Here is an 18,477-nt window from a genome sequence, read left to right as displayed (position 1 = left end):
TCATTTTGTGGCCTAAAACCCGGAAGAGAATTTGCGTTTTCAAGCAAATAATGGGCTCCCTTGATCATTTCCAATAAGCTTTTAGTATGTAGCATCTTATTACAGTCTTTTAAAATTATAGTTATTTTTATTTGAAGATTAAAAAAAATAGTTGTGCTCTTTTTTTAATGTAATTTTGTTGTAATAATATGTAAAATGTAATAGTATGTTAATTTTAAGTCGTGGCAGTATATTTATGTAAATTAAAAAGTATATATTTTTAATTATATTATTAATATTATTATTATATCTGTTATTTTTTTAGATTTGTATTTATTTATTCGGATCGATTACTTTGCTTTTATATCTATATTTTGTCATTACTTAATTCATTGTAATCTTTGTCGTCTTTAAATACCTTTAAAACAGATAACGTTAGGCCGTTGTTGGAACCCTAAAATAAAACATTTAATCTGTTGTAAATATTTATCTTATCTCGAATGCCGTTTGTTGTCATTTTCAGTAAGGAGAAGAGAATATTCAGTATTTAATTTTTTATATTTCTACATTTTTCGGAAGTAAGGAGGGGCTACTTAAATGTACTTCCGGTTTAGTATGAGAAAGGAGGCGAGACTTTGTTAGCCATCAACTCTACTTGCTGGTTAACAGTTTGCAGCTCTGTTGTTACTGAAAGATAATTACTAACTCCGCCAGTGAAGTCGCGGTTTAAATACGGGTAGGTCAGCATATTTATAAAACCCTTTGCTTCCGAATACGTTTATAAACCTCAGCAAGATTAATATAAGAAACAGAAGTGTGCTTATCAAGAGAAGTGAGTGAGCACGAGAGCACGCCGCGAGACCGCTCTTTTGTTTGACTAAAACACGGAGCATCGATTGGCTATTGGCGTTTAGGGATTGTTTACCGGAAGATTAGCACGCGGCTAAGTATGCTATTCCACATAACACTGTAGATGCATATAGTCAAAGACTATAGAATACACTATAAGGACTTTGATATAGTCCAATGAATAATCGCTTCTGTTATAAGCTTATTTCAAAGCTGGTGTATATGGGTGTTGATCTAATGTCAAAACGTTCCTTTGTTCTCCATTAAGCAGGTCAGCAGTAACTTAGTTTGTTAATAACTAGTAGCTCATATAGATATTGTAAACAACATTTAATGGTATATGGTAATCCACAAAATCTACATTCTTGTGATACATTTGCTTATTGTCAAATATTGTCATGAAAATATTTGATCGTTATTGCAGGACTTCCTTATAATGTAACGTTACTACTCTAAAATATTCCACTTTCTCTTGAGCAATTCGTAGTTTTGCATTCAGGTATAATGAAGACGTTTTTGATCTAACTGCTTATATTTGTTTAGTAAAAAGTATAAGAATGCAAATGTATAGATATTAAGGATTGTTACATAACATGCCAATGTTATTTATCTACACTAAATGATTCCTGAGAATCCACATTATTTTATCATATCCACTAGAAAACTTGTGACAATTAATTAGTCAAAAGTGCCAGAAGCCATGTGTCAAAAAGGATGTTTGTTGGTCAACAGGTACCATTTCAATGGGCTCCAAGAGAAGACGAGCCACCTCTCCTTCCAGCAGTGCCAGCGGAGGAGACTTTGATGATGCTGCCTCATCCACCCCAGTCAGTGGATGGAAGAGGAGGAGAGCTTCCACCGCTCCTTCTGCTGATCAAGTGAGTACATGGGGTTCAGTATATCCAAAAGACTTGCTTTAGCTCATAAATTGGTCATATATCAGTTTAGATCATAACACTAATGTTATCTCATCAGTTGACTTTGTCTTTTTTCTTGTCTTTAGATTGCCGTGTGCCATGAATTGTACAACACTGTCAGAGATTACAAAGATGACCAAGGCAGACAGATCTGTGAGCTCTTTGTTCGTGCACCAAAGAGGAGGTATGAGTATATTCCTTGTCTTTTAATGAACACTGTCAGTCAAATGTTTCGACACACCTGCATTGTTTTTCTAAAAAATGTTTATTACATAGCTATTTTACACTTTACTAAATGGAGAAAAGCCATAAAACTGAAATGCTGGACAGTCACTGTCTGCTTTTACTTTATTGTCTAGTCCCGCTCAGGGTTATTGTAGTCAACTACAACTAAAACCATAAAATGTTCTTTACCTGTAATAAAATAAACTTTAATGGAAATAAAGAAGAGTGTAAAAAATGATTGATTAATTAAAAATGATACTTGTATTACATCAGTTATTACAATTATATTTATTTTTATTAGAAAATAATTTTCTTTAATTTTATTAATAGTCTAATATATAAAAACTAAATCATAAGCATTTTTGTTACATGAAATAAAATAAACTTTAACTATAATAAAATAGAATGTAAAAAGACAACATTTATTAACAATAAATGTTATTTAACATATATAAAAAAAAAAACTAATCAAAATGGGAAAAATAAATAAAATAAAAATAATAATAGTATCTCACTGATACTTAAATATCACTTGCTCAACTCATCCATCTTATAAAGTAATGCTTGCAGAAAAGTAAAAGTAATATTCACACTTGTTGTTTTTTTTAAAGCAATTCATTCTGTGTATTTCTTTTTTTAAATGAATCTCACCATGTGATGAAATAAACCATACAGAGTTTAATGCATGCAATAGACACTAACCTTTACATCAACCTCTGTTCTTCTTTTTCTTGTTTTAGGAATCAGCCTGAATATTATGAAGTGGTGAGCCAGCCCATAGACATGACAAAAATGCAGCAGAAGCTCAGAGCAGAGGAATACCAGGATGTAGAGCAATTCTCAGCTGACTTTCATCTGCTTATTAATAATGCCAAAGCATACTATCAAGTGAGTTTGCATTTACACATTTAAATTAATTTAACACTGAAGTTTCTGGCACATGAATCAGCTCAGTCTGCCCGTTATTTTAAACTACTGGTTAGATGCATAGATTCAGTCAACGTAGCTTTTGCACAATCAAAACTGTTCAGCATCACAGCCACTGTCTACTCAGAAATTCACTCCTGTGGGTCTCTTACAACAGGCTGACAGTGCAGAGTACAGAGCTGCCTGTAGGCTTTTGAACGTCTTCCTGACTACCAAGAATGAACTACTACAGGGAGCCGAAGGAGAGGAGGCTGAGGATGATGAGGAAGGTGAAGATGCAGAAAACCCAAGTGCTTCCATGGAGGAGGAGGTAGGGAGTTTTTTTTTTCTGTTTATGTTTAAGGAGGTTTAGTAGTTTTTTTTTTTATTATTGTTTATTATTATATATTTTTATTATTATTAATATGCACATCCAGAATGATATCATTTTTCTCTTCTGTACACCTTTGTCCAACAGAGACCTCCAAGCTATCTAAAAGCCATACTGGAGCAGCTCTTGGAGGCCATGGTATCATGCACTGATTCCTCAGGGAGGCTTGTTAGCGAGCTATTCCAAAAACTTCCCTCCAAATTGGTGAGACCCACATTTGTGTAGTCACATATGGCGCTTTTCCACTTCGTGGTACAACTCTGCTCGGTTCAGTATGGCATGGCTTGCCTTGCTTAGAGTAGGTGGGATTATTCACATGTTTTTATTGTTGCACAGCCGTAACTCGTGAAAAACTTTCATTATGCGTCGCCCCATGAAGTTCTCGCTTGTTCCGCACCTCTGCTATCAACTAGAGGAACATCTGTACTTCCTCAACAGACAATGAAAACCCCATTTTTGGGTTGTTAAAAAAGGTGCACTCATTCAAAACTGTTGCGTTCGCTCCTTCGCTGGCTGTGTTGATTTAAATCTAGCGGTTCTTTTGTGTTTGAGTCACAAGTTCAATGATGCAGGTAGTGAGTGACGATTCTCTCTGGCTAGTCGGTGATCAGCAGAGTTTCCACGTCATGTTCTCGTAACAGTATGGTTCACTTGGAACCTCATCCGAGGTGGTAGTAAAAAAAGTACCAGGTACTGTACCCAGTGGAAAACCCCCCTAAAATGAACCGTACCGAATTGTCCCTTGCTGTACCATGCAGAGGAAATGTGCCATTAGTGTGGATAATAATGTCAGACTAGTTTGTTAATCAAAACTGACTTTTCCCATTCCTTCCTTTCCAGCATTATCCAGACTATTATGCTGTAATAAAAGACCCAATAGATCTGCGCACTGTGGCTCAGAGGATACAGGTATGTGGTGCTTTGAAAATATGCTAGCGGACTATAGCAATCAAAGTGTGCAATGGTGTGTATTTAGAGCTGTTATAATAATTTCAGCTGTGACAAGGATGTCATATATATATATACACACACACACTTATTTTTTTAAATGAGCAAAATCAGAAACACACGTAGTTTTACCATGTACTGCACTTTGTTACTCTTCTAGATATTTACACAGTGAATCAGAAATCTCTAATATTGACATGAAATGGCTTACTTCCTGTGTTCTGTTTTAGGCTGGACATTACAAATCCATCAGTGCCATGACCAAGGACATTGATCTTTTGACAAAAAACGCCAAAACGTACAATGAGCCAGGGTCACAAGTTTTCAAGGTTTGTACTCTAAGTTTATATACACTTGCTGTCTATTCATCAACTATAACTCCTTGTATATAACACAAATATAATTTTTGTCTTTTTAAAGGATGCAAACACAATTAAGAAGGTATTTGCCCAGAGAAGGACTGAGATTGAGCAGGCTGAACCCACTAAATCTAGCCTCCGCATCAGGTATGTCATCTTTTCCTCATCTGGTTGCTTTGAATATGCATGTTTTCATCAGTAACATGCTGTGTTTTGCTAGAAATCGGAGGTCTGCTCAGGGTGACCGGCTGTCTGCCATCACTATGGCTCTTCAAGCTGGATCTGAAAGTGATGAAGACTCCATTCTCACAGGTACATATATATATTCCCTATGTCTAGGATTCGTCTGTAGCAATCCATTTAAGAGAGTCTGCCAACTCTACTTATTCAAAAATACATTGGCAAGGTCTGCAACTTAATATATCCGAAGGATTGTTCTTTGAAGTAACTTTGTCTATCCTTAAACTTTGTCTCAGGCACTGTACGTTATGACACTGGAGAATCGGAGGGCGATTGCGGTCTCAGTGCAGGTGACCCAATCTTCTTGTTGTACCAGTCAGTGCGAGGAGCCCGAAGTGTTCAGGGGCTGCTTCTCGCTGAACCCTTCCTCCAGCTGCCCGCACGAAAGGAATACCCGGACTACTACCATCAGATCAAAAACCCCATTTCGCTACAACAGATCAGGTGTGGATAACCCACATGATAAATCAGCTGATTTGAATCGCAGAGTTTGAAAACATTTACACCCTCTTTTCATTTTTTTGATTCTTTATAGGGATAAAATGAAGAATGGGGATTATGAAGGAGTCGAGCAGATTGAAGCTGACCTCACGTTAATGTTTGAGAATGCTAAACGCTACAACATGCCCAACTCCACCATATACAAACGTGCTCAGAGGTTACAGCAAATAATGCAGGTCAGTCTGCTTTAAGAACTAAAGCTCTTCTCCAAAACCTAGTGGGGAAACCTATTGCAGGAATGTCCTAGTGTTTCAGGGAAATGAGAGAAAGAGGCTTATTTTGTTTGGTTGAATATGTGTTCTAGCAAAAGAAAAGAGAGCGCCGAGATGACGATGAAGGAGACACCTCTACAGCAAATTCAGATGTGGGAAGTGTTAAAAGGAAAAGGTGATTTTTAAATCACTCGCATAATTTTTTCAACCATATGCAATCAGAATTTTTTTTTTTTTTTACATTCTTTTCTTTTTCCTACCATAATCTGGTTCTTAAAGCCACAAAAAGAACACCAAGAAAAACCGAATGAAGATGCTGTATGCCGCAGTGACTGAGGCACGTGAGGCAGGCACTGGACGGCGCCTCTGTGATCTCTTCATGGTGAAGCCCTCTAAGAAGGATTACCCAGACTACTACCAGATCATCCAAGATCCAATGGACCTGCGTACCATCGAGAACAATATCCGCACTGAGCGTTATAACAATGAGGAAGCACTTATGGATGACATGAAACTTATGTTTCGCAATGCCCGCCACTATAATGAAGAAGGATCTCAGGTGGGCATCATAACTTTACTCATACCGAATGCTAAATTATAATACACTACTTTGGGGTCCAGTTCTTTTGAATTTTCAAAGTGAAAGTGACGTGACACAGCCAAGTATGGTGACCCATACTCGGAATGCGTGCTCTGTTTTTAACCCATCCAAAGGGCACACACACAGCAGTGAACACACACACCCGGAGCAAAAAAGATTGTTCGTTTTATTCATCAAAAAAAAATAAAAAAAGTGATGGTTTCCACAGAAATTTAAGCAACAAAAATATTTTTTAATGCTGATAATAATAAATGTTCCTTGAGCAGCAAATTTAGCATATTAGAATGATTTCTGAAGTATCATGTGTCAATGAAGACTGGAGTAATGAGGCTGAAAATTCAGCTTTGCATCACAGGAATAAGTTGCATCTTAAAATATGTTAAAAATATAAAAAAAGTTATTTAAATTGTAATAATAATTCACAATATAAGTTTTTTTTCACATTGTTTTGATGAAAATGCTTTAAAGTATACACGAATGTATATGATTAGAATGAGATTTACAGCATTTTTAAAGGAACAGTCCATCCAGAAAAGATTGCTTCGTTTAATTGTGTGAGTCCAAACCAGAATGGGGTTTCTAAGATTGAATAGACATAACAGAGTCTAATTTGAAATTTATGCTTGGCATTTCATTTTTTTTAATTGCAGGTTTATAATGATGCAAACATCTTGGAGAAGATAGTTAAGGATAAACATAAGGAACTCGGCCCTCCCCCCGAGGATGATGACATGGGCTCTCCCAAACTCAAGCTTCGTATGTTTTTGGCTAAAATTGGACACCTTAATGCACTAATTAAGAAGAATATATACATTTTATATTTAACAGTTTATTATTTTACTAAATTCCTTTCTTTATTTCTAGGCCGTAGTGGAGTTGCTGCCTCCCCTAAAAAGGCCCGCACCCAGACCACACCACTCCAGCAAAAGCTTTCTGATCTCTACGAAGCTGTGCGCAACTTCACAGACAATCGTGGGCGACGTCTCAGCACCGTCTTCCAGCGGCTGCCTTCACGTTCTGAGCTGCCTGACTATTATGCTGCCATTAAACGTCCTATTGACATGGAGCGTATACGCAGCTACATGGTGCAGGGACGCTACCAAGACGTCGACTCGCTAGCAGAGGATTTCATCCTTATGTTCAACAACGCCTGCACCTACAACGAGCCAGAGTCTTTAATATACCGAGATGCACTGCTGCTCCATCGAGCCTTTCTGGAAGCCCGTCGACAGATGGAGGATGAAGAGGATGGAGATGAAGTTGTACTGGGTGGTTTGTCAGTTGCCTCTCTCGTACATGAGCTTATCCGGAACCTCTTTGTTTCGATGATGGGGCACCAGGATGACGAAGGCCGCTGCTATAGTGACTCTTTGGCGGAGGTTCCCGCCATTGACCCTGCTAACCCAGAGGACCCGCCCCTCACTTTAGAGATTATTCGTAATAATGTGGATCGTGGTCGCTATCGGAGACTGGATGTGTTCCAGGAGCATGTGTTTGAGGTGCTGGAGAAAGCAAGACGTCTCAACAGGTAAACAAGGAAGAGTGTGAAAATCAGCTATTCTTGTCATCATTAAAGAAACTGGACTTCAAAAGATGCCACTTTCTATAAAATGAACAGGAATGGCGTTAGGCTTTAAAAACAACAGGAAAAAAACACCATAAAAGTATTTCTTGCTCTATGTGCCAATGTTTTCTCTTCCCTTCATTGTGTCTTTCTCAAACCTCATTCTTCAATTTAGTATATGAGTGAGTCATGTAGGACCACTTTTATGGTACATTTATTGTGCCTATTATTATCCATATTTCATTATGTAAGAGTTCCTATGCAGTATGGAAAAATAGGACCTTAGATTTTAGTCATTTCTAGGTCAGGATAAGTATAGTAAAAAAAAAACAAAAAAGTGTTTTCTAAAATATAAAATAGGGAATTTTCCTAAAAAAAAACAAATAAAAGCAAATTCTACCAGAAGAGTATTTTTCATGATGTTTAGAGTAGGTATAGTAAAAGTATAGTGATCGTTTAACATGTATATTCAATACACAAATTATTTCCATTATTTGAAAATATTTTCCAAATGTGGTCAGTGACAATATTATTTTAAAACTTGAAATATGACTTTCAAATATTTAAAATGTATGCAGCCTGTGAATGTTTATCAAAGGTAATCCTGTAGTTTAGCTTTTCAGTTTTAATAAAATGCTTTGCATTGAACAATGGCATATTTGGCAACATAATGGCAATAGATCCATGGAAGAAAGAATTTTGGAACGACAAGTGAGTGAATGATGAGAAAATCTTCATGAATAATTCCATTGAGCGCCATAAAAGTCCAACAGAGTGAAGTTTGATGGTAGAGTCATCATGAATGGAAGCCAAGTTTAGAAACCGTAATCTCAGAATTCATTACAGCTGTTGTGCGCTTTCAGGACCGATTCTGAGATCTTTGAGGATTCTGTGGAGCTACAGCATTTCTTTGTGAAGATCCGCGACGAGCTGTGCAAGAATGGTGAAATCTTGCTGACCCCAGCACTGAGCTACACATCCAAACATCTGCATGCTGACATAGATCAAGAGAAGCGAGAGAAACTGCCCCAGGAAATTGAGGAAGATCTGCTGAAACGGGAGGAAGACAAAAAAGGTTTTTTGCGCTTGAGGTTTTCAGAAATTGTTTTGCTGTTGCTTCTAGCATTTTTAAAGTTACGTAACACCTTGGGATACCCTTCAAAGTCTTGCTGCTCTAATGACTGTCTGTTATAGAAGTGTAATAATGTGCACTTTGCTTTTATGATTAATAGCTCTTCCAGAAGATGACAAAGCAGAGGGTGCTGCAGGAAGCCAGTGGCCGTCTGGTCCTCAAAGCTCATACAGTCAGGACTGCAACTTTGAGAACAACACTTACAGTGTGGGAGATTGTGTGTATGTTCAGCCTTCAGAAGCAAATTTGCAGCCTCACATTGTCTGCATTGAGAAACTCTGGAAGGACGAGGCTGGTGTGCACATTCTCACTTTTTCTTTATTGCTGTTGCTTAGTTTTCTATTGCTTTTTGCTGACATATCACCTTCATTTGTCCACATTTTCTTGTATTGACTGCAGGCGAGCAGTGGATGTACGGATGTTGGTTTTATCGTCCAGGGGAAACTTTCCATCTGGCAACGCGTAAGTTTCTGGAGAAGGAAGTATTCAAGAGCGACTACTTTAACCGTGTGCCTTTCAGCAAGATTTTGGGGAAATGCGTTGTGTTGTTTGTAAAGGTGAGTAAGTATGATGTTAAGTATGTATGTATATATTTTCATTCTTTACTTTCAATATGTTCCTCACAAGCTCTTTATGTATGTTTCATTTAATTCTCTTGAGCATGGGATTATTGTTTTAGGAATATTTTAAGTCGCAACCGGAAGGCTTTAGACCCGAAGACGTTTATGTCTGTGAATCCCGCTACACTGCCAGGACCAAAACCTTCAAGAAGATCAAAGTATGGTCCATGCCGCCAAGCTCTGTCAAACTAGTCCCTCGGGAGGTTCTCTTACCCGTAGTCAGAGTTGCCTCCATGTTTGTCAGTGCTAAAGACAAAGTGTCTGATCTTCCTGATGGAGAGAACGGGAGCTTCATCGAGAAGGTATGAAGGAAATTATTGATTTTGAGCACTTTTGTTTTTTTTCTTAAATTAATCATATAACACTATTTTGCACCTACTCTCCATAGGAGCGAGAAGACGTTCCAGTTGAAGTTGCCAATGGGGAGCCTGGATGCCAGTACTATGAACAGCTCCGCTACAATGACATGTGGCTTAAATTGGGTGACTGTGTCTACATACGCTCCCACAGGCTGGTGCGACCTCGAGTTGGCAGGTGGGCAAGATCATGCTTATTTTACAGACATAACTCATTATAAAAGTACACATTGATCACAAAGATTGGACTGTAATATATGCCTACAGCAATAGTCTGAGTTGTTTTGGTTGATATGGACAGAATCGAGAAGATGTGGATGCGGGATGGAGCAGCATTCTTCTTTGGACCCATCTTCATCCACCCTGAGGAAACAGAACATGAGCCAACAAAGATGTTCTACAAACGTGAGGTGTTCCTCAGCAGCCTGGAGGAGACCTGTCCTATGACCTGCATCTTAGGTATGGGCACTGGGTGAATTAAGTTATTTGTAATGAAATCCTAGTTTCATATCAGTTTGCTGTCCATCCACAACTCACAGCCAGCCAATTTTATCAATAGCTGTGATAAAGAAATTTTGCCAACCATTCTTGTCACATGGTGGTGCCTTTGGGATCATTAACATGCTGAGAGACTTTTCATTTCACAAAGACACTGGAAATAGAATTAAGCAGTGATTTTATAGTATAAAACTAGCCCCCTCAGAACCCTGAATGCATAATTGAATAAAAAAAAAGCAGCCAAGTGATATAAATGATTGCAGATCCAGTTGCAAATTTCTCATGTTGAAACTCATAAGACTGTATTTCCACAAATGGGATTTATACAGTGGATTAAGTACTTGGACATTTTCTGTTCTCTTCTTTGTTTCCCTACCTTGTATTTGAAAAAACTCTGACTCTGTCTGAAAACTTACCATAGGCCAAATTGTAAGTCCTTCTCTTTCTTTTCACAGGGAAATGTGTGGTCTCCTCTTTTAAGGACTTCCTGTCCTGCAGACCAACTGAGTATCCAGAGGAAGACATGCTCTTGTTTGAAAGTCGCTACATTGAGAGTGAAAAGCAGATGAAGAAGTTTAAAGCTCTTAAACGCTTCTCCCTCTCAGCCAAAGTGGTTGATGATGAGATCTTCTACTTTAGGTGCTTTTTACTGTCCTGTATTGCTCTTTGTGGGCAGTATGTGTTACATCCAGAGTGTGTTTATGTGAATATGTTAAGAGGCTATTCAAAAACGTATTGCTGTTATTAATAATTAATGTGCCAGACTTCAAACTTATGCTAGAAATGGTTGATTGCGTTTAGCAACTAATTGATGCTCTAAATTAATTTTCAGAAAACCCATAGTGCCCCAGAAGGTGCCGTCCCCCCTGCTGGATAAGAAGATTGAGGAGCTAGAGGCTAAATTTGCAGACATGGAGGATCTGGATGAAGATATGGATGATCTGGACGAAGATGACGACGAAGCAGTAGCGACGCCCTCAATGCCACCCAGTCAGGCATCCACAACCAGTGATGTGGATATGCCTTATACACCACCACAGGTACTCCAATCTCCAGAGAAATCAGACATTACCCATCCTGTCCAGATTTACGTGCACAAACATATTCAGATATTAATCATTTTACAATTATGCGTACATCATAACTAGTGAATTTTAGAAAATATGAATAAATATGAACTTGTATTGTGGACATGGACATAGTTATTATCAGAAATCTATTGTTTTCTGGTAGCTAGTTGTCATATTCAATATACAATCATTTACACATCATCAAATCTTCAACTGTTTAGTTTTAATTTAATTTGATCAGCTTCTATATTCCTGACATTTTCTTTAACATCCCTGTTTGCTATGCACAGTCCACACCAAAGATTAAGGGTATGTCCAAAAAGGAAGGAGCCAAGCGCAAGATCAACATGAGTGGCTACATCCTGTTTAGCAGTGAAGTGAGGGCTATTATAAAAGCTCGTCACCCTGATTTCTCTTTTGGAGAGCTGAGTCGACTGGTGGGCACAGAATGGAGGAACTTGGAAACTTCTAAGAAGGCAGAATATGAAGGTACGTTCTCAAACTTTCACATGATCCAAGATGTAGATGAGAATGAGATTGTTTTTTTCATTGGGACAGATTTGGAGAAAATTAGCTCCACCAGTTGATCCCTCTGAATGGGTGTCATCAGAATGAGAGTCCAAACAGCTGATAGAAACATCACCATAATCCACATGACATCAATTAACAAATTTTGAAGTGAAAAGCTTTGTATTTGTAATAAATCCAACATTAAGATGTTTTTAACTTCAAACCATTGCTTTTGGCTTAAATACGAGTCCACTATCCATAACATTGCTTTCTCTAATGGAAAAGTAATCTCATCCGACAGGGATATCCACACAGGTCAAGTGCCATTTACAAGCGAAAATAGTTCTAAACAAATATTTAGGTGGATTTTGATATGAGAGGACAATAGGGGATGGACTGTAGGAAACATTATTAAGGTATTTTGGCTGGAATTGATGGTTTGAAGTTAAAATGGGTTTGTTTCTTGCGAGCACACAGCTTTTCACTTTACGAGACAATAACTGATGTCGATTTGTTGTTGATTACAGTGATGTTTTGTGATGTACTGTGATGATCAGCTGTTTGAACTCTCATTCTGATGGAACCTGTCGCTAAATTTAGCCAAATCGGTTTTGAAAGAAGAAAAATCCTCATTTTCATTTTAAGGTAAAATATTCCATTAAGATAAATATCCAGTCATACTCGAATAAAGCAAAACATTTTTACAAGACACTGCTATGAACAGAACCAATTCATTTGTTTGGGTTGAATTGGTTTGTTTGGGATCTCACATCTGATTGTCTGCTTGTCCGTTATCATGTAATGTTTTCACAGAACGGGCAGCTAAACTGGTAGAGCAGCAAGAACGGGAGAGGGTCCTTCAGCAGCAGCAGCAGCAGGCTTCCCCAAGAGCAGGTACCCCAGTCAGCTCAATGATGGGGGTGGTTCCTCCCCCAAGCGCTATGGGGATGCTAAACCAGGCCATGCCACCTGTGCCAGGTAACGCCAAATTGCCCCCACCCATGCTGAAAGAGACAGATGCAGAATCCGGGCACCCTCCAACAATCTATTTAAACCATCTAAAACCTCAACTCATCAATCATGTCTCTATCTTCCCTGTACCAAAAGTGTGCCCCATTAGTGATGATTCATTCTTTTGACTAAATACCTTTTGTTTGTTTGTAAACTTTTTGGTCTTGTCTTGTGTTTTTAAATATTGCCATATTCTTTGTTTCACATTTACCATGTTCTTTTTGCATGACAACCTTTATTTTTTTTATGAACTCTTTAATATGTAGAGCTCTTTTTTTAACATGACTGGATTAACCCGGTTTAAAAATTCACACTTTCTTTGACATTGATATGACTATTATCTTGTAGTTGCATGACTTTTTAGACAACTGCATGTCATCAATGCATGGATCTTTTTGTGCTATCTCCTCCTCACCCAAGGCATTATGGGAAATTATGGCCTGCCCTACATGCCTATGCAGGGTCCTTCTGAGGGCATGATGGGCATGGGTGGCACACCACCTCATCCCATGGGGGTGCCCCAGCTGCCTTCCCAGCACTACCTTCTACCAGGCATGGCCGGGTACCCTGGTATGCCCCATCTGGGTAAGAAGCACCCCGATCAGACAGAAACCACACCTGAAGATCTTCTGACCAGCTCCGATCCAAAAAAAAAAAAATATATATATATATATATTACTGCTGTCAACGTTAACGCGTTAACGCATGCGATTAATTTTCGTCTGGTTTAACGTGTCAAAATATTTAACGCAATTAACGCAGCATCGGTATTTTCTGCCATCCGTTGGCTAGCTTTACATTATATGATCACGCTCTTATTCATTTAAATGCTTTTAAACATTTCAAGCGTGGCAAGACAAAAGAGAATGCGCTGTCTGTGAATGCCCTTATGTGACACATACTGTACACACGTACACACACACACACACACACAATGCATAGACAGGGCGCCAGAATCCAGTTCTCTTAAGCGCTTGAACTAACAATAAACATCCCAAAGTGCCAGTTTTGTCGATTATCCTCATAAGAGCAATCTTAAATGATTTATATAAAGTCTAAAATGAAGTATATATGACAGTATATAAACGGTGAGATCCGTGTGTCTGTCTGCTCTTAAAGGGACAGCAGCCAATAAAGCTTCCTGTCAGTAAAGTTAAAGAACAAAGGGAACAGAGAAAATGACTCGCTGCTCTTGACTAAATAACTTTTGTAGCTTTAATAAGGATTAACTATTTAATTTATAGTTTATGCAGTGCAGACTGGATATAACTTTGATAACTTTATTAAATTTCTGTATATTTCCTAACTGTTAAGACAGGAAGGGCAGGAGTAAACATGACATTTATTATGTTAGCATTGTTTTAAGTTTACTTAAATTAAAAACTGTTATATTTTTGAAGCCTAATAATAAATGTAAAAAATAAAAAAAAAATCAGTAGCTGTATTAATATCAGTAATACTGGCCTTCATTCATAAAAAGATGCCATTTAAACAAGTATTTAAAATATACTGTCTTTATGTTGTTTCTACATTAATTTGATTGACTGTGAAATTATTACATTAAAAAATATATTAAAAACGTACAAAAACATTTCTTTTTTTATTGCGATTAATCACAGAAAAAATGTGTGATTAATCTAGTTAAAGTTTTTAATCGATTGACAGCACTAAAATATATATATATATATATATATATAGTCGTGGCCAAAAGTTTTGAGAATTACATAAATATTGGCAAATGGAAAAGTTGCTGCTTAAGTTTTAATAATAGCAATTTGCATATACTCCAGAATGTTATGAAGTGATCCGATGAATTGTATAGTCCCTCTGTGCCATGAAAATGAACTTAATCCCAAAAAAACCTTTCCACTGCATTTCATTGCTGTCATTAAAGGACCTGCTGAAATCATTTCAGTAATCGTCTTGTTAACTCAGGTGAGAATGTTGACGAGCACAAGGCTGGAGATCATTATGTCAGGCTGATTGGGTTAGAATGGCAGACTTGACATGTTAAAAGGAGGGTGATGCTTGAAATCATTGTTCTTCCATTGATAACCATGGTGACCTGCAAAGAAACGCGTGCAGCCATCATTGTGTTGCATAAAAATGGCTTCACAGAAAAGTCCAGAAAGTCCAGCAAGCGCCAGGATCATCTCCTAAAGAGGATTCAGCTGCGGGATCGGAGTGCCACCAGTGCAGAGCTTGCTCAGGAATGGCAGCAGGCAGGTGTGAGCGCATCTACACGCACAGTGAGGCCAAGACTTTTGAAAGATGGCCTGGTGTCAAGAAGGGCAGCAAAGAAGCCACTCCTCTCCAAAAAAAAACATCAGGGACCGATTGATCTTCTGCAGAAAGTATAGTGAATGGACTGCTGAGGACTGGGCAAAGTCATATTCTCCGATGAAGCCCCTTTCCGATTGTTTGGGGCATCTGGAAAAAGGCTTGTCCAGAGAAGAAAAGGTGAGCGCTACCATCAGTCCTGTGTCATGCCGACAGTAAAGCATCCTGACACCATTCATGTGTGGGGTTGCTTCTCGTCCAAGGGAGTGGGCTCACTCACAATTCTGCCCAAAAACACAGCCATGAATAAAGAATGGTACCAAAACACCCTCCAACAGCAACTTCTTCCAGCAATCCAACAACAGTTTGGTGAAGAACAATGCATTTTCCAGCACGATGGAGCACCGTGCCATAAGGCAAAAGTGATAACTAAGTGGCTCGGGGACCAGAATGTTGAAATTTTGGGTCCATGGCCTGGAAACTCCCCAGATCTTAATCCCATTGAGAACTTGTGGTCAATCCTCAAGAGGCGGGTGGACAAACAAAAACCCACTAATTCTGACAAACTCCAAGAAGTGATTATGAAAGAATGGGTTGCTATCAGTCTGGGTTTGGCCCAGAAGTTGATTGAGAGCATGCCCAGTCGAATTGCAGAGGTCCTGAAAAAGAAGGGCCAACACTGCAAATACTGACTCTTTGCATAAATGTCATGTAATTGTCGATAAAAGCCTTTGAAATGTATGAAGTGCTTGTAATTATATTTCAGTACATCACAGAAACAACTGTAACAAAGATCTAAAAGCAGTTTAGCAGCAAACTTTTTGAAAACTAATGTTTATGTAATTCTTAAAAACTTTTGGCCACAACTGTGTGTGTGTGTGTGTGTGTGTGTGTGTGTGTGTATACATACACACACACACACGCATATATATATATATATATATATATATATATATATATATATATATATATATATATATATATATATATATATATATATATATTATTTTATTTTTTTATTTTTTTTCCTTGGTTTAAAATCAGGGATTTGTTCCAAAATCTAGTGTTCTGCCTGGACAGCAAAGGCAGCTTATTTGGTTTTGAAACAGTCTGTTCTTGTTTGTACATTGTTTTAGTGAATAAAGAAATGCTTTTTATCACTAGATAATATCTGTATTTCTGCATAGTCTAATTTTAGTTGTATCTGAATCATTGAGTGGGAATATTCAAACAAAACCACTAACATGCTAATGTTTTTTTTTGTTTTTTTCCTAAATGTCTCACTTCACACTTTCTTAATCTAATTTCTACACATGATGTGTCACCTCCACTTTTCCACGGACTTACTGCACTGAATCTTTAACACAAACAATATTTTCTTTTGGAAAGTGTAACTCATAGAAACAATATTTTTTCAATCTTTGTATAATATTTGCAGGCTTATTTATTGGTGTTAAGTGTTAGACTTAACTCAAGATTTAAACTATTTTTATGTCCCTACTCAGGTGTGATGGGCCCAGGAATGAACGGTATGGCTGGAAGTCCTGGTCCTGGAAACCATTATGGCATGCAGGTGAAGTACATGTTCATGCAGCTTTCGCCAGTGACGCTAAAGCAGAATCAGGTTGTCATCTCTTACTTTTCTCTTTCTTTGTCCTCTCAGATGGGTGGATATGGGCCGGGACAAGCTCCTCCACCATATCCAGGTCAAGGCCAGCCAGGCCAGCAGCAGCTAGCTCCGCCTATTTTTGTTGCCCCACCTCCAAAACCTCAGCGTCTTCTGCATTCAGAAGCTTATTTGAAGTACATCGAGGGCCTCAGTGCTGAATCCTCCACTATTAGCAAGTGGGACCAGAGCCTTAAGGGTAAAGATGATTTGCAAGTGAATGGCATATGAGAGTTTTTTTATGTATTCCTTTTGAAGTTATGTACAGTTACACTACTGTTCACAAGTTTGAGGTCATTAAGATTAAAGATTAAAATTAATACTTTATTCCGCAAGGATGCATTAGATTGATCAAAAGTGACAGTAAAGACATAACATAAAAAAATTCAAATAAATACTATACTTTTGAACTTGGGAAAAAAATGTATCATGGTTTTTATGAATTTATTAAATGGCACAGATATTTTCAACATTGATTATAGTAAGAAATGTTTCTTGAGCTCAAAATCAGCATATTAGAATGATTTCTGAAGGATCATGTGACACTAAAGCCTGGAGGAATGGCTGCTGAGATTTCAGCTTTGCCCTCAGATTAACAAATTACATTTTAAAATGTTAAATTAGAAAAAATTGTTAGTTTAAATTGCAATAATATTTTACTGTATTACTATTTTTACTGTATGTTTGGTCAAATAAATGCAGCCTTGAATTAAGAGACTTGTTTCAAAAACATTAAGAAGTGTTACCGACACCAAACTTTTGAATAGTAGCGTTTACTAAATAATTGCTAAATTATTTTTTATTGTTAAAGCAGTTGTTTTCTGATATTTCCTTATACCACTATTTTGTAGCACTTTTTCTTGTATAGTGTAATATAGAGTGGATGATATTATAACACAATGTTATACATGGTGGCATAATAAACTTTAATAATTTAGTAATTTAAATGAAATTTTTTCATGAATTCTTCTGTGAAGTTACAGCCAATGAATGACCCATTTTTGATGCTCCGTTTTAGTTGCCTTGTCCCAAATTATACATGTTTTAACAATGTTTTCTTTCTTATTTTCATTCCTTCAGCACAAAGAAAAGACTGTCGGCTCACCAGGGAGCAGGAGAGCCGTCTCCCTTCTCACTGGCTGAAAAGCAAGGGTGCTCACACCACGATGGCTGACGCATTATGGAGACTCCGAGACCTGATGATGAAAGACACGCTCAATATCCGACAGGCATACAACCTTTAAACCTTTGTTTTACCCCCGACTCTCAGGACTCTAATTTATGCAAGCCTTCTCCTACCAAATCTGTCCTATCACAGTGTGATAAAGTATTATGTACTGTTGGAAATGCTTCAGCAATAATCTCCTAGTTGTGTGTATATGTGTGTGTGAGAAATAAAGGTTTTAGCCACATTTAGGTACACAAGACGCACTGGAATTAAGTCAATCATGCATCAATTTATAACTACTGACATGGATTTGAAATATGTTACTTTAGATGGATTTTGGTTGAGTTTATGATGTTGAACCACATTATTTTTATATTGCTAATTACATCACCTCAGATGATGACATCAGTCCTCACAAAGTTCTCTGGATATGGCCACTCTTTACAAAAAGACTTCAAATGGGCAAAAGTTTTA

General features: G+C 37.7%; 1 protein-coding gene across 5 annotated transcripts; it reads left to right on the top strand.

Moving 5' to 3' along the window:
• The first annotated feature begins 563 nt into the window (after nucleotides 1-563).
• Nucleotides 564-18,260, top strand: LOC132151631 (protein polybromo-1-like). Of its 5 annotated transcripts, none has more exons than XM_059559886.1 (30): nucleotides 564-715; nucleotides 1,561-1,706; nucleotides 1,832-1,929; nucleotides 2,711-2,858; nucleotides 3,055-3,207; nucleotides 3,355-3,471; nucleotides 4,108-4,176; nucleotides 4,446-4,544; nucleotides 4,636-4,721; nucleotides 4,795-4,886; nucleotides 5,051-5,258; nucleotides 5,350-5,491; nucleotides 5,620-5,702; nucleotides 5,807-6,086; nucleotides 6,779-6,884; nucleotides 6,993-7,656; nucleotides 8,556-8,767; nucleotides 8,925-9,119; nucleotides 9,224-9,381; nucleotides 9,504-9,746; nucleotides 9,833-9,978; nucleotides 10,102-10,259; nucleotides 10,754-10,937; nucleotides 11,131-11,338; nucleotides 11,659-11,857; nucleotides 12,692-12,772; nucleotides 13,310-13,474; nucleotides 16,675-16,742; nucleotides 16,833-17,034; nucleotides 17,916-18,260. In XM_059559886.1, the coding sequence occupies exons 2-30, from the start codon at nucleotides 1,572-1,574 to the stop codon at nucleotides 18,077-18,079; spliced, it is 4,863 nt and encodes a 1,620-aa protein (XP_059415869.1). In that variant the 5' UTR covers nucleotides 564-715; nucleotides 1,561-1,571; the 3' UTR covers nucleotides 18,080-18,260. The 5 variants fall into 5 exon arrangements, with proteins under 5 accessions (XP_059415869.1, XP_059415867.1, XP_059415871.1 ...); XM_059559884.1 differs by having other exon boundaries at nucleotides 12,692-12,856; XM_059559885.1 differs by lacking the exon at nucleotides 564-715 and adding an exon at nucleotides 768-926 and having other exon boundaries at nucleotides 12,692-12,856.
• The last annotated feature ends 217 nt before the right edge of the window (nucleotides 18,261-18,477 follow it).

This window comes from Carassius carassius, chromosome 10 (genome assembly GCF_963082965.1).
Source record: "Carassius carassius chromosome 10, fCarCar2.1, whole genome shotgun sequence".
Taxonomy (NCBI): Eukaryota; Metazoa; Chordata; class Actinopteri; order Cypriniformes; family Cyprinidae; genus Carassius; species Carassius carassius.
The sequence above is the reverse complement of the archived record's forward strand: the minus strand, read 5'-3'. Positions and strand labels throughout refer to the sequence as shown.